The sequence below is a fragment of the Spea bombifrons genome, chromosome 8 (genome assembly GCF_027358695.1).
Source record: "Spea bombifrons isolate aSpeBom1 chromosome 8, aSpeBom1.2.pri, whole genome shotgun sequence".
Classification (NCBI taxonomy): Eukaryota; Metazoa; Chordata; class Amphibia; order Anura; family Pelobatidae; genus Spea; species Spea bombifrons.
The window spans coordinates 46,350,742-46,363,954 of NC_071094.1; the positions used below are offsets into that span (position 1 = coordinate 46,350,742).

General features: G+C 47.5%; 1 protein-coding gene across 1 annotated transcript in view; it reads right to left on the minus strand.

Annotated features, from left to right (window-relative positions):
- SLC8A2 (solute carrier family 8 member A2) overlaps positions 1-13,206 on the minus strand; it is a 32,369-nt gene extending 19,163 nt beyond the window's left edge. The window contains exons 1-2 of the mRNA XM_053473925.1: positions 13,057-13,206; positions 6,187-7,974 (exon numbers count right to left, since the gene is read on the minus strand). Coding sequence (XP_053329900.1) covers positions 6,187-7,928 — 1,742 coding nt within the window. The 5' untranslated portion in view covers positions 7,929-7,974; positions 13,057-13,206. The remainder of the gene's footprint in view (positions 1-6,186; positions 7,975-13,056) is intronic.
- Positions 13,207-13,213: the final 7 nt, after the last annotated feature.

A 13,213-nucleotide genomic window follows, 5' to 3' on the forward strand; every position in this document is an offset into this window, starting at 1 on the left:
GCTGGATAGTATATAATATATAATATGAGGAATATACAGGGATATAACGAGTTATAAGGACAGGATTAGTTATACGGGGGAGAGTATATAATATATAATATGAGGAATATACAGGATATAACGGGTTATAAGCACGGGATTAGTTATACGGGGAGGAGAGTATATAACATATAATATGAGGAATATACAGGATATAACGGGTTATGAGGACGGGATTAGTTATACGGGGGGAGAGTATATAATATATAATATGAGGAATATACAGGATATAACGGGTTATAAGGACGGGATCAGTTATACGGCCGGAGAGTATATAATATATAATATGAGGAATATACAGGATATAACGGGTTATAAGGACGGGATTAGTTATACGGGGGGGGAGAGTATATAATATATAATATGAGGAATATACAGGGATATAACGGGTTATAAGGACGGGGTTAGTTATACGGGGGGGGGAGAGTATATAATATATAATATGAGGAATATACAGGATATATTGGGTTATAAGGACGGGATTAGTTATACGGCCGGAGAGTATATAATATATAATATGAGGAATATACAGGATATAACGGGTTATAAGGACGGGATTAGTTATACGGGGGGGAGAGTATATAATATATAATATGAGGAATATACAGGATATAACGGGTTATAAGGACGGGATTAGTTATACGGGGGGAGAGTATATAATATATAATATGAGGGATATACAGGATATAACGGGTTATAAGAACGGGATCAGTTATACGGGGGGAGAGTATATAATATGAGGAATATACAGGATATAACGGGTTATAAGAACGGGATTAGTTATACGGGGGGAGAGTATATAATATGAGGAATATACAGGATATAACGGGTTATAAGGACGGGGTTAGTTATACGGGGGGGAGTATATAATATATAATATGAGGAATATACAGGGATATAACGGGTTATAAGGACGGGATTAGTTATACGGCCGGAGAGTATATAATATGAGGAATATACAGGATATAACAGGTTATAAGGACGGGGTTAGTTATACGGGGGGGAGTATATAATATATAATATGAGGAATATACAGGGATATAACGGGTTATAAGGACGGGATTAGTTATACGGCCGGATAGTATATAATATATAATATGAGGAATATACAGGATATAACGGGTTATAAGGATGGGATTAGTTATACGGCCGGAGAGTATATAATATATAATATGAGGAATATACAGGGATATAACGGGTTATAAGGACGGGGTTAGTTATACGGGGGGGAGTATATAATATATAATATGAGGAATATACAGGGATATAACGGGTTATAAGGACGGGATTAGTTATACGGCCGGAGAGTATATAATATATAATATGAGGAATATACAGGATATAACGGGTTATAAGGACGGGATTAGTTATACGGGCCGGAGAGTATATAATATATAATATGAGGAATATACAGGATATAACGGGTTATAAGGACGGGATTAGTTATACGGGGGGAGAGTATATAATATATAATATGAGGAATATACAGCGATATAACGGGTTATAAGTACGGGATTAGTTATACGGGGGAGAGTATATAATATATAATATGAGGAATATACAGGATATAACGGGTTATAAGGACGGGATTAGTTATACGGCCGGAGAGTATATAATATATAATATGAGGAATATACAGGGATATAACGGGTTATAAGGACGGGATTAGTTATACGGGGGAGAGTATATAATATATAATATGAGGAATATACAGGATATAACGGGTTATAAGGACGGGATTAGTTATACGGCCGGAGAGTATATAATATATAATATGAGGAATATACAGGATATAACGGGTTATAAGGACGGGATTAGTTATACGGGGGAGAGTATATAATATATAATATGAGGACTATACAGGATATAACGGGTTATAAGGACGGGATTAGTTATACGGCCGGAGAGTATATAATATATAATATGAGGAATATACAGGATATAACGGGTTATAAGGACGGGATTAGTTATACGGGGGAGAGTATATAATATATAATATGAGGAATATACAGGATATAACGGGTTATAAGGACGGGATTAGTTATACGGCCGGAGAGTATATAATATATAATATGAGGAATATACAGGATATAAGGACGGGATTAGTTATACGGGGGGAGAGTATATAATATATAATATGAGGAATATACAGGATATAACGGGTTATAAGGACGGGATTAGTTATACGGCCGGAGAGTATATAATATATAATATGAGGAATATACTGGATATAACGGGTTATAAGGACGGGATTAGTTATACGGGGGGAGAGTATATAATATATAATATGAGGAATATACAGGATATAACGGGTTATTAGGACGGGATTAGTTATACGGGGGGAGAGTATATAATATATAATATGAGGAATATACAGGATATAACGGGTTATAAGGACGGGATTAGTTATACGGCCGGAGAGTATATAATATATAATATGAGGAATATACAGGATATAACGGGTTATAAGGACGGGATTAGTTATACGGCCGGAGAGTATATAATATATAATATGAGGAATATACAGGATATAACGGGTTATAAGGACGGGATCAGTTATACGGGGGGAGAGTATATAATATGAGGAATATACAGGGAGATAACGGGTTATAAGGACCGGATTAGTTATACGGGGGGAGAGTATATAATATATAATATGAGGAATATATAGGATATAACGGGTTATAAGGACGGGATTAGTTATACGGGCCGTAGAGTGTATAATATATAATATGAGGAATATACAGGATGTAACGGGTTATAAGGACGGGATTAGTTATACGGCCGGAGAGTATATAATATATAATATGAGGAATATACAGGATATAACGGGTTATAAGGACGGGATTAGTTATACGGCCGGAGAGTATATAATATATAATATGAGGAATATACAGGATATAACGGGTTATAAGGACGGGATCAGTTATACGGGGGGAGAGTATATAATATGAGGAATATACAGGGAGATAACGGGTTATAAGGACCGGATTAGTTATACGGGGGGAGAGTATATAATATGAGGAATATACATTATATAAGGGGATTGGTTAGAGATTATCGCGCATTGTCATTCCCGAGCAGTGAGCAGCTGATGAGACTCACAAAGCCATGAAGCGAATCAAATAAAAATCTTCACGGAAGATTCATATCCGATTTGAATAAGAAAGCTTTGGGAAGCTCCATTTTCAGCACATTCTCTGTTAGCTGAATTTATGTGTTTTTCGTAAATGCTTTGTAATGTTATATCGCAGTGCAAGCAATGATTTGTTAGTATTGATTTCTATAGCGCCGTTCCATTCTGCGGCGCTGCACGATGTTAAGGTTCTCGCTGTATTGATAGATAATAGCATCGCTTCGTATCGGGAGAGGAGGAAGCGTCACGGCATTTACTGCAGAACACTGAAAATTATCAATCTGCGGCATTTAAAAAAAAAAAAAGCGATCTGTTTCCCAAAACAACAGTTTTAGTAGATAGTGATTTACAGGATTATTAAAATATTCTGCCGTAACATGAAATCGCCGCTTGGTGAAGGATTTGGTGGCGCCCATTTGGTTTTCTTTTCCCAAATCTGGGTCTCTTAACCCTTTGTGTGCTGGCATGGAAGGCAATGTTTCCGTGCAAAATGTTTCACGCCGTTGGAACTCAGAAGTTTAAAGGTTTAGTTCCATCTTCAGTCTTGTTTCTTGAAGGTAGAGAGACTGGATGTACGCCGTCCGTTGGTAATTACATCAGAGAGCGTCTCTGTCCTGCACCGCAGCAGCCAGAGCGCCAGAGACTGCCCCTCCCACTGCGGGGCGACAGACAGCATCAATGGGGCACGCAGACTGCCCCTCCCACTGCGGGGCGACAGACAGCATCAATGAAGGAGATTTGGGACACGGAGTCTATCGAATATATTAGATATGTTTAGTCGGGGTCCAGCGGCTCCTGCCCCTGATACTCAGTATCGCTGTAAAAGACCACCGGCAGCGCAGAGACCTCCGCGTCAGGAAGGGGTGAGTCACGTTGATTAAAATAGCTGACAGCGCGTAATGATACGTCACCGCAAACCCGCCGCGCTCAGCCCATTCACGCTGCTGCTTATTATAAAGGGACGTGCGTGGAAGAGACTGGAATAAATCCACTGGGGTGGGTGTGAGGGGCTTTACCCCTGCTGTCTGTCTATTAGGAGGGGTGTCGGAATTGGAAAAGGTATCTCTGTAGTAAGAGGGGTTTCTGTATCAGACAAGTTATCTCTGTATTAGATGGGGTATCTCTGTATTAGACGGGGGATCTCTGGAAAGATGGGGTATTTCTCTATTAGATGGGGGATCTCTGTATTAGATGGGGTATTTCTGTATTAGATGGGGATCTCTGTATTAGACGGAGTATCTGTATTAGATGGGGGATCTCTGTATTAGATGGGGGATCTCTGTATTAGACGGAGTATCTGTATTAGATGGGGGATCTCTGTATTAGATGGGGGATCTCTGTATTAGACGGAGTATCTGTATTAGATGGGGATCTCTGTATTAGATGGGGTATTTCTGTATTAGATGGGGGATCTCTGTATTAGATGGGGTATTTCTGTATTAGATGGGGATCTCTGTATTAGACGGAGTATCTGTATTAGATGGGGGATCTCTGTATTAGATGGGGTATTTCTGTATTAGATGGGGATCTCTGTATTAGATGGGGATCTCTGTATTAGATGGGGATCTCTGTATTAGATGGGGTATTTCTGTATTAGATGGGGTGTTTAACGCAGATCAGGTATTGCTGGCACGTTTTAAACGTGTTACTATGGTAACAGGCAGCCATATTAGGTTTCCTCCTGGATGCACCGAGCAGGGATCGGATTTCACTTTTCCCCGTTGTTGGAGAAGCTGCAGCTTCCTCGTTACCGGACGTCTGTAGAGTCACTCAGACACACCAGACGTCCACACGGGGGGAATAGACGGCGAAACTCCACAACGGACACGCCGAGACCTCTATCACGGCAGCCTGCGTGACCGAAACGCATAGAAATCTGCTGCCCTGTCCTTCCTTAAGATGCAAGAAAAGAAAGGGTTAAAAGTAATGCAGATTAGTCTTCAAATTGCTGCATATATATATATATATATATATATATATATATATAGATCAAACTGCCCCCAATAGATCAAACTGCCCCCCAATAGATCAAACTGCCCCAGCCTGAAGGGATCCGGCTGCCCCTAGTAGATCACACAACTCCTCCTAATGGACCACATTATACCCACCCAATACACCAGACTGCCCCCCAATAGATCAAATTGTCCCCCAATACACCAGACTGCCCCCAATAGATCAAACTGTCCCCCAATACACCAGACTGCCCCCCAATACACCAGACTGCCCCCCAATAGATCAAACTGTTCTCCAATACACCAGACTGCCCCCCAATAGATCAAACTGTCCCCAATACACCAGACTGCCCCCCAATACACCAGACTGCCCCCCAATAGATCAAACTGTCCCCCAATACACCAGACTGCCCCCCAATAGATCAAACTGTCCCCCAATACACCAGACTGCCCCCCAATAGATCAAACTGTCCCCCAATACATCAGCCGTCTCCCTGCTGATCTCTATACACGTGACGCCCCCCGGTAATTAGACTGCTCGGCAGTGAATGTGACCGTTCTCCATGCATGGAGCGAGACCGCTCTGCGGTGAGACGGCGAGCCCGCGTCCCGTGGCGTTTCTGAGGCAGCAGTTCGCCCCGTGCTGTGGTTTCTTGTGGCGTTCCGGGAAGGGTTAATGGACGCGCCCGCGGGATTGGTGCGGGGAAACGTGGATCTGTTGGCATCGCTCCCGAGGAGCTAAATATTGACCGTTTCCGAGTGAAATAGGATTTGTGGGTAATGAACTCTTCCAGAAACACAACAGCTTTTCCCCGGGGACGCCGAGCATCGGATTCCCACATTAATACCCCTCCCCCGCCGCTCCCCCCCCAGCAGCCTCATTTTATGTATTTTTGGTAAAATTCCCGTAGAGTGTTTTGACCCTCATAGCTCTCTCGCCCACCCCGCGCGGCCCACCAGCCTATGGGTCCCAATGTAAATCAGATGGTGTGTTTTCAGACCCAGTGGGTGATTGACAGGGGGTATTAAATAAACACACGGGTAATTTTCTGTACTTACACCGTCTCGTCGTTCAGGAACTCCAGTTCGCCATAAGCGTCTTCGAAGTCCACTCCTCCTCCTCTGGCGGTCCCCTCTATTGTCCTGTACGGAATGACCACAGTTCCTCGGGCCCCCGAGTTCCTCACCACTCGCACCTCCAGGACGCCCACGCTTTCACTAATGTGGACCAGCTTCTCCTCGAATGTGAATATCCCGGCGTGGTCGTCGTCCAGGATGGTGACGGTAGCGATGAGCGGAGACACCAGGCGGGCCTTGGGGCGACCGTCCCCGTCGGGCTCGAACATCCCTTCGGCATCTCCCACCCTCAGGTTCATCAGTCGCACAAAGAAATGCTCGTCTTCCTCAAAGATGTCGTCGTCGATGATCCCGATCTTCAGCTCCTTCTGCGTCTCCCCCGGTTTGAAAATGAGGGTCCCCTCGCTGTACTCGTAGTCGGAGCCGGCGTTGGCCGAGCCGTCTTCGGTTTTGTAGTCCACGTAAAAGGTGCTCCCGCCGTCTCCTCCTTGACACGCGACGTACAGCGTCACTAAGCCGCAGTTCTCCAGACACTGGTAGTTGCAGGGCTGGAAAAAGATCTTGCTGGTGTTCTCCTCCTCGGAGTCGGCCGTCACTTCTTGGAGGTTGGCCGGCTTTTTGCTGTGGTCGGCCGCGTGCTTCTTCAGTACGTTCCCGGCTCCGATCATCATGCGCGTGGCCTGGATCCGGTAGAAAGCTCTACTCTTTTGCTGGTGCAGCAGAGCGTAGTAATTGGCCATGTCTACGAGCTGGTCGAGCTCCCGCTCTGGATACTTCTGCTTCAGCTCCTTGAGGATGCGGATGACCTCCTTGCGACTCTCGTCCAGCTCCTTGGCTTCAGCGGCCGCCGCAGCGATGTCCTGCACCACGACGTCCTTGGTTTCTCCCGGCACGCCGGCGGCTGCCCCCAGCTTACCGTCCATCTCTATGCTCTTGGGGAACTCGCCCTCCGTCTCGATGATGATGCCTCTTCGCTTGTCCGCTCGGTACCTCTTGTAGACGTACTTGTAGAAGAGAAGACGCTTGTCCGCGATCCAAGCGAAGAGGACGCATGCTGGAAAAAAGAGGAGGGTGACCAGCGCTTCCCAGACCTGTACGCGATTCGGGGAGATAACGGCGAGAATCAGGTAAAGCCAGATGTAGGCAAAGATGCTCCACGTAGCTGTGACGAAAAACACGCGTGGATGCTTGATCTTCCTCGATTCGCCGTTCGGTATGACGTACACACATATTCCGATGATCACAAACATATTGAACGCTGCCGAACCCACGATGGTTCCTGGCCCCAGATCCCCGGCTTGGAAATTGTGGCCGCAAACCTCGATGACCGAGAGGAGGATCTCCGGAGCAGAAGAGCCGAGGGCCATCAAGGTGAGGTTGGAGACCGTCTCATTCCATATGCGCACGGTGGCAACGCTGGTTTCCCCGTTGGGTTTGGTGAGCGTGATCTCTTTCTCCTGCGACGTGATGACCTCGATCGATGCCATGAAGCGGTCGGCAATGATGGACACTCCCAGAAAGAGGTAGAGCATCGCCACGAAGTACACCACGGCCCGGGCCACCTTGTCTCCTGACGATGGGTTGTGCGGAAGCCAGACTGGGAGCAAGATCCCCGGCTCGCACTTGGTCTTCTGAGGAGTTCCGCACGTCACGTTTTCCATCTCCTCCGAGGACACAGAAGCCACCACAGCCACGAGGACAGCGATTTTTACGAGACACGCCATGCTGGCTGCGGGTGATCCGCTGCGGGCGACGCGGAGTTAAGGATACCTGCGGTGAAAAGAGAAGACAGGCGGTGAGCGGCAGGCAAACGGTCTCGTCGGATCAATAACTCCAACGTTCCTCTCCCCCAAGTGACTAGTTGGACCTTTGATTAATGGATTAGTACCGAGTCTTTCGGTTTAACTATTTGAAGGCCATGGGGGTGAGCGATGCCCTCTTGCGCGATCCCTCCGGTGGTGAACGCCGCGCCGTCCTTAAGATGGGCGGAATGTCCCTAAATCCCGGCTCTTGTTGTTTGTTTTTGACTCATTGTTTGTATCGGCCGCTCGCTCCCCTTCGCAGGGTAACGCAGCGTCTGACGTGGCCCCCCGGGACAGACTTAACGTCTGCCCTATTTATACTCCTCGAGCCCCTGGGAGCGCTCTGAAGCAGCCTCTCCACTCTCTATAGCAGCGAGACATGCGCAGGAATGTGGAGCCAGGTGCAGCGCGAGCACGTTACATGCCGTTAAACTGCGGCCACCCATGGGAGTCCATCACCCAGCGCCGGTGGACCCCGGCGGGAGGATGACGTCGCCGGGGGAAACGGGCCTTCACAGGAGCTCATTGCAGGTTCAGAAGGGTCACAATGTTACAGATGCCCCCAACTCCCCTTAAATATCTGGTGCTGGAGAACCGCAAGAGCCCAAGACCCATAGCCGTTCACATGGCTGGCTGAGCATGCTGGGATTAATAGGGTGCCACTTTGCCCATCAGTCTTTGGAAGGGGGGGTCTCGGGGGCAGCATCAGATTTGGGGGAAATGCTGGGACTTCAGTCCCCACTCGGAGCTGCCGATCCACGGCAGTGTCACGGCGCTAACGGGTTATCCGAGGTTATCCGGCTCATTCCGGCTGAGGATTGTGGGAGAGCTCGGGACGCGCATGAAGCTCTCTGAAAGAAGTGAAAAAGGATTAAAACGTGTAAATCCCGGGGGGGGGGGCTCTGCTGCCGTCGCTATCCATGTATCTACTTCAGAAGGAAGGCGAGAAGAAACTGATGCAATAATAATAGGGGCCCCAGACAGTAAAATGGCCCCCGGGGCCACGAAACGCTGGGCGGGGGGAAAGTAGAGCAGAGATAAGACTTTAAGGACCTCTGCGCATGTTCTCCGCGGGAAGGAGAGAGACGCGAAGATGAAAGACCCGTCTCGATACATCAAAGGAATCACCCACGGGCCGAGTGGAGGTGCAGAGCCGCGTATCACTTGCTAATCTGGGGTAGGGCGTGGGAAACTGGCAGTGGGTGCATGGAACCACTTCCCAGCGGAGGGCACCGAGAGGTTAATCTTAAACCCAGCAGCTTTCCGGAAGCCGAGGCAGATTGGCATGTTTACGGAATCTGTATTTGCCTTACGCTTCCTCCCCGATTACGCCCTGGTTGTGTAGCAGTGATGGGGTATTTGGGTCTATCCACTAGGGGCCGGTGTGCAAATGGCTACGTGACTTAGTATACCACCCCTGCTGGGAGGTCAAGCCATTTGTCCCCTGCATGCTCTGCTCTCCTTCCCCGGACTTTGAGGCGATGGATGTTATTGAAACCTTCGTTATTGCCCCGCCGAGGGGACCCCGCCACCTCTTTACCCCCCACCCCGCAGCCGCGTGGTAACTGCAGGAGTTTGCAGGCTTGTTGCGCAGTTCGGGGTTATTTTTGGAGATGCGGTTGTCTTGGTGACCGCTTCGCGTGAATCTTACAACGCGGCGAATCAGACAGAACCAAACCGAGCCAGAACGGCACCTAGAACCGGCGGCCGCCATCTGCTCCGTGTTCTCCAACACCAGGAATTCTAATTAGTGCCCCCTATGGGATGTATACATTATACAGGGGCCGGACACTGATTTATCTATACATTATACAGGGGCCGGTCACTGATTTATCTATACATTATACAGGGGGCCGGCTCACTGATTTATCTATACATTATACAGGGGCCGGACACTGATTTATCTATACATTATACAGGGGGCCGGTCACTGATTTATCTATACATTATACAGGGGCCGGACACTGATTTATCTATACATTATACAGGGGCCGGTCACTGATTTATCTACACATTATACAGGGGCCGGTCACTGATTTATCTATACATTATACAGGGGGCCGGTCACTGATTTAGCTATACATTATACAGGGGCCGGTCACTGATATAACTATACATTATACAGGGCCGGCTCGCTGATTTATCTATACATTATACAGGGGCCGCTCACTGATATAACTATACATTATACAGGGGCCGCTCACTGATTTATCTATACATTATACAGGGGCGAGTCACTAATTTATCTATACATTATACAGGGGGCCGGCTCACTGATTTATCTATACATTATACAGGGGCCGGACACTGATTTATCTTTACATTATACAGGGGCCGGTCACTAATTTATCTATACATTATACAGGGGGCCGGTCACTGATTTATCTATACATTATACAGGGGGCCGGTCACTGATTTATCTATACATTATACAGGGGGCCGGTCACTGATTTATCTATACATTATACAGGGGGCCGGTTACTGATTTATCTATACATTATACAGGGGCCGGACACTGATTTATCTATACATTATACAGGGGGCCGGTCACTGATTTATCTATACATTATACAGGGGCCGGACACTGATTTATCTATACATTATACAGGGGGCCGGTCACTGATTTATCTATACATTATACAGGGCCGGTCACTGATTTATCAATACATCATACAGGGGGCCGGTCACTGATTTATCTATACATTATACAGGGGGCCGGTCGCTCATTTATCTATACATTATACAGGGGGCTGGCTCACTGATTTATCTATACATTATACAGGGGCCGGTCACTGATTTATCTATACATTATACAGGGGCCGGTCGCTGGTTTATCTATACATTATACAGGGGTCGGTCACTGATTTATCTATACATTATACAGGGGGCCGGTCACTGATTTATCTATACATTATACAGGGCCGGTCACTGATTTATCTATACATTATACAGGGGCCGGGTCACTGATTTATCTATACATTATACAGGGGGCCGGTCACTGATATAATTATACATTATACAGGGGCCGGTCACTGATTTATCTATACATTATACAGGGGGCCGGTCACTGATTTATCTATACATTATACAGGGGCCGGTCACTGATTTATCTATACATTATACAGGGGGCCGGTCACTGATTTATCTATACATTATACAGGGGGCCGGCTCACTGATTTATCTATACATTATACAGGGATCCGGTCACTGATTTATCTATACATTATACAGGGGGCCGGTCACTGATTTATCTATACATTATACAGGGGGCCGGCTCACTGATTTATCTATACATTATACAGGGATCCGGTCACTGATTTATCTATACATTATACAGGGGGCCCACTGCCTCATTACCCAGATTTGGGGGGTTATAATCTGCCACTGCGTGTATTTCATGTTTATAATCCTCTGCAGTAAATACCTTCTCTGCAGAGCTAACATGCCTTGTGTCAACTGGTTAAAGGATAAAAGAACCAATTAACCCTTACTGGGGACAGAAAATCTGTGGGGGCAAATCTCTAAACCGTATTAAACACCCCTCCAGGGACATCATTCCGTCCAAGGAACAGCAGCTTCGTCCACCAGTGGCCTGGATCGCGGAAATGAAATAAGGAGAGAGGGATGGTGGGGAGAGGATTATCTGCGTTAATTAAGGAGGCAGACCGTGAAGCTCGTGCCTGGGGCAGGAATTCACCCCAGAGGTGGCTACTAATACCCCGGCCACGGGAAGGAAAGGAGCAGAAATGGTTCCTAAGGAATAATCTCCAGAGATAAATCTAGTTTGTGAGACATTAGCTGAGAAGATGATGATGGTGGGGAGAGGGAAAGGAGATTGGAGGGAGAGAGATGGAGGAAAAGAGGGGGGAATGAGGGGTGAGAGGAAGAGGAAAAGAAATTGGATTGGAGAGAGATGGAGAATAGACAGGAGGGAGAGAAATGGAGAATAGACAGGAGGGAGAGAGATGGAGAATAGACAGGAAGGAGAGAGACGGAGAGGGGACTGGAGGGAGAGAGGTGACAGCATGAGCCCCCAGGGAAATACACAGAATGGTAAATAGGAGAGAGGACGGGCCAGTGGTGGGAGTGGATGCAGAGTGATGAGAGTGAATGCAGGGGTCGAGTGATGAGATTGAATGCAGAGTGATGAGAGTGAATGCAGAGTGATGAGAGTGAATGCAGAGTGATGAGAGTGAATGCAGGGGTCGAGTGATGAGAGTGAATGCAGAGTGATGAGAGTGAATGCAGAGTGATGAGAATGGCAGAGTGATGAGAGTGGATGCAGAGTGATGAGAGTGAATGCAGAGTGATGAGAGTGAATGCAGAGTGATGAGAGTGTGTTCAGAGGCATAGTGATGAGAATGGCAGAGTGATGAGAGTTACAGAGAATGATACAAGGCGAGAGGCAGACAGGAGGCGATGTTAAGATGCAGGGATGGAGTCCGGTGTTTTGCACGGAGCGACACGTTGCACCGATGGGACGGGTGCACTTGTGTAATTTGTGTTCCCGTGTATCACACCAGGAGAATGTCATGTGTGTGTCAGTGGGACACAGTCGCCGTGCATTGAGCAATTATGTAATTAGGAGACAATGTGTTGTTTGCGTATGAATGAGGCAGCCCAGGAGAGGTGGTAATTATAACAATTTAGACGGAGGGCGGAGGATTCAAAGTGAATAAAAGGGACAGATGCGAAGCAGTGAATGAGAAGCAGAGAGACTGCGCCTATTGTAATGAGCGTGAATGAATAAATGGAGAGAGATACTCCGGGCACCGGCCATGGAGGGGGGACTCCGGGCACCAGCCATGGAGGGGGGGCTCCGGGCACCGGCCATGGAGGGGGGCTCCGGGCACCGGCCGTGGAGAAAGAGGGGACACTGGCTAATGATCAGGGAGAGGGGGAGACCGGGTACCAGCTGCGGTGAGAGAGGGGGATATGGCGGGACAGCCAGGGATAGGGGGTAAAAGGGATGGCGAGTGAAGAGACTGATGGACAGACAGACAGATGTGTGAGCGGGGAGGGTGGGGACCGTGTGACAGACGCCTCTCACCTGCTCTGTCTTCTCTCTCCCAGGGATCCGGCTGCCCCCAGCATCACACCATCCACTGCATGTCTGTCTGTCACGCCGCTCAGTCAGGGGGTCCCTCGGCTGTCTTGTGCTGGGGGTCTCTGGGAGAATCAGTGACTCGGCTCCCACCCCCTGCTCT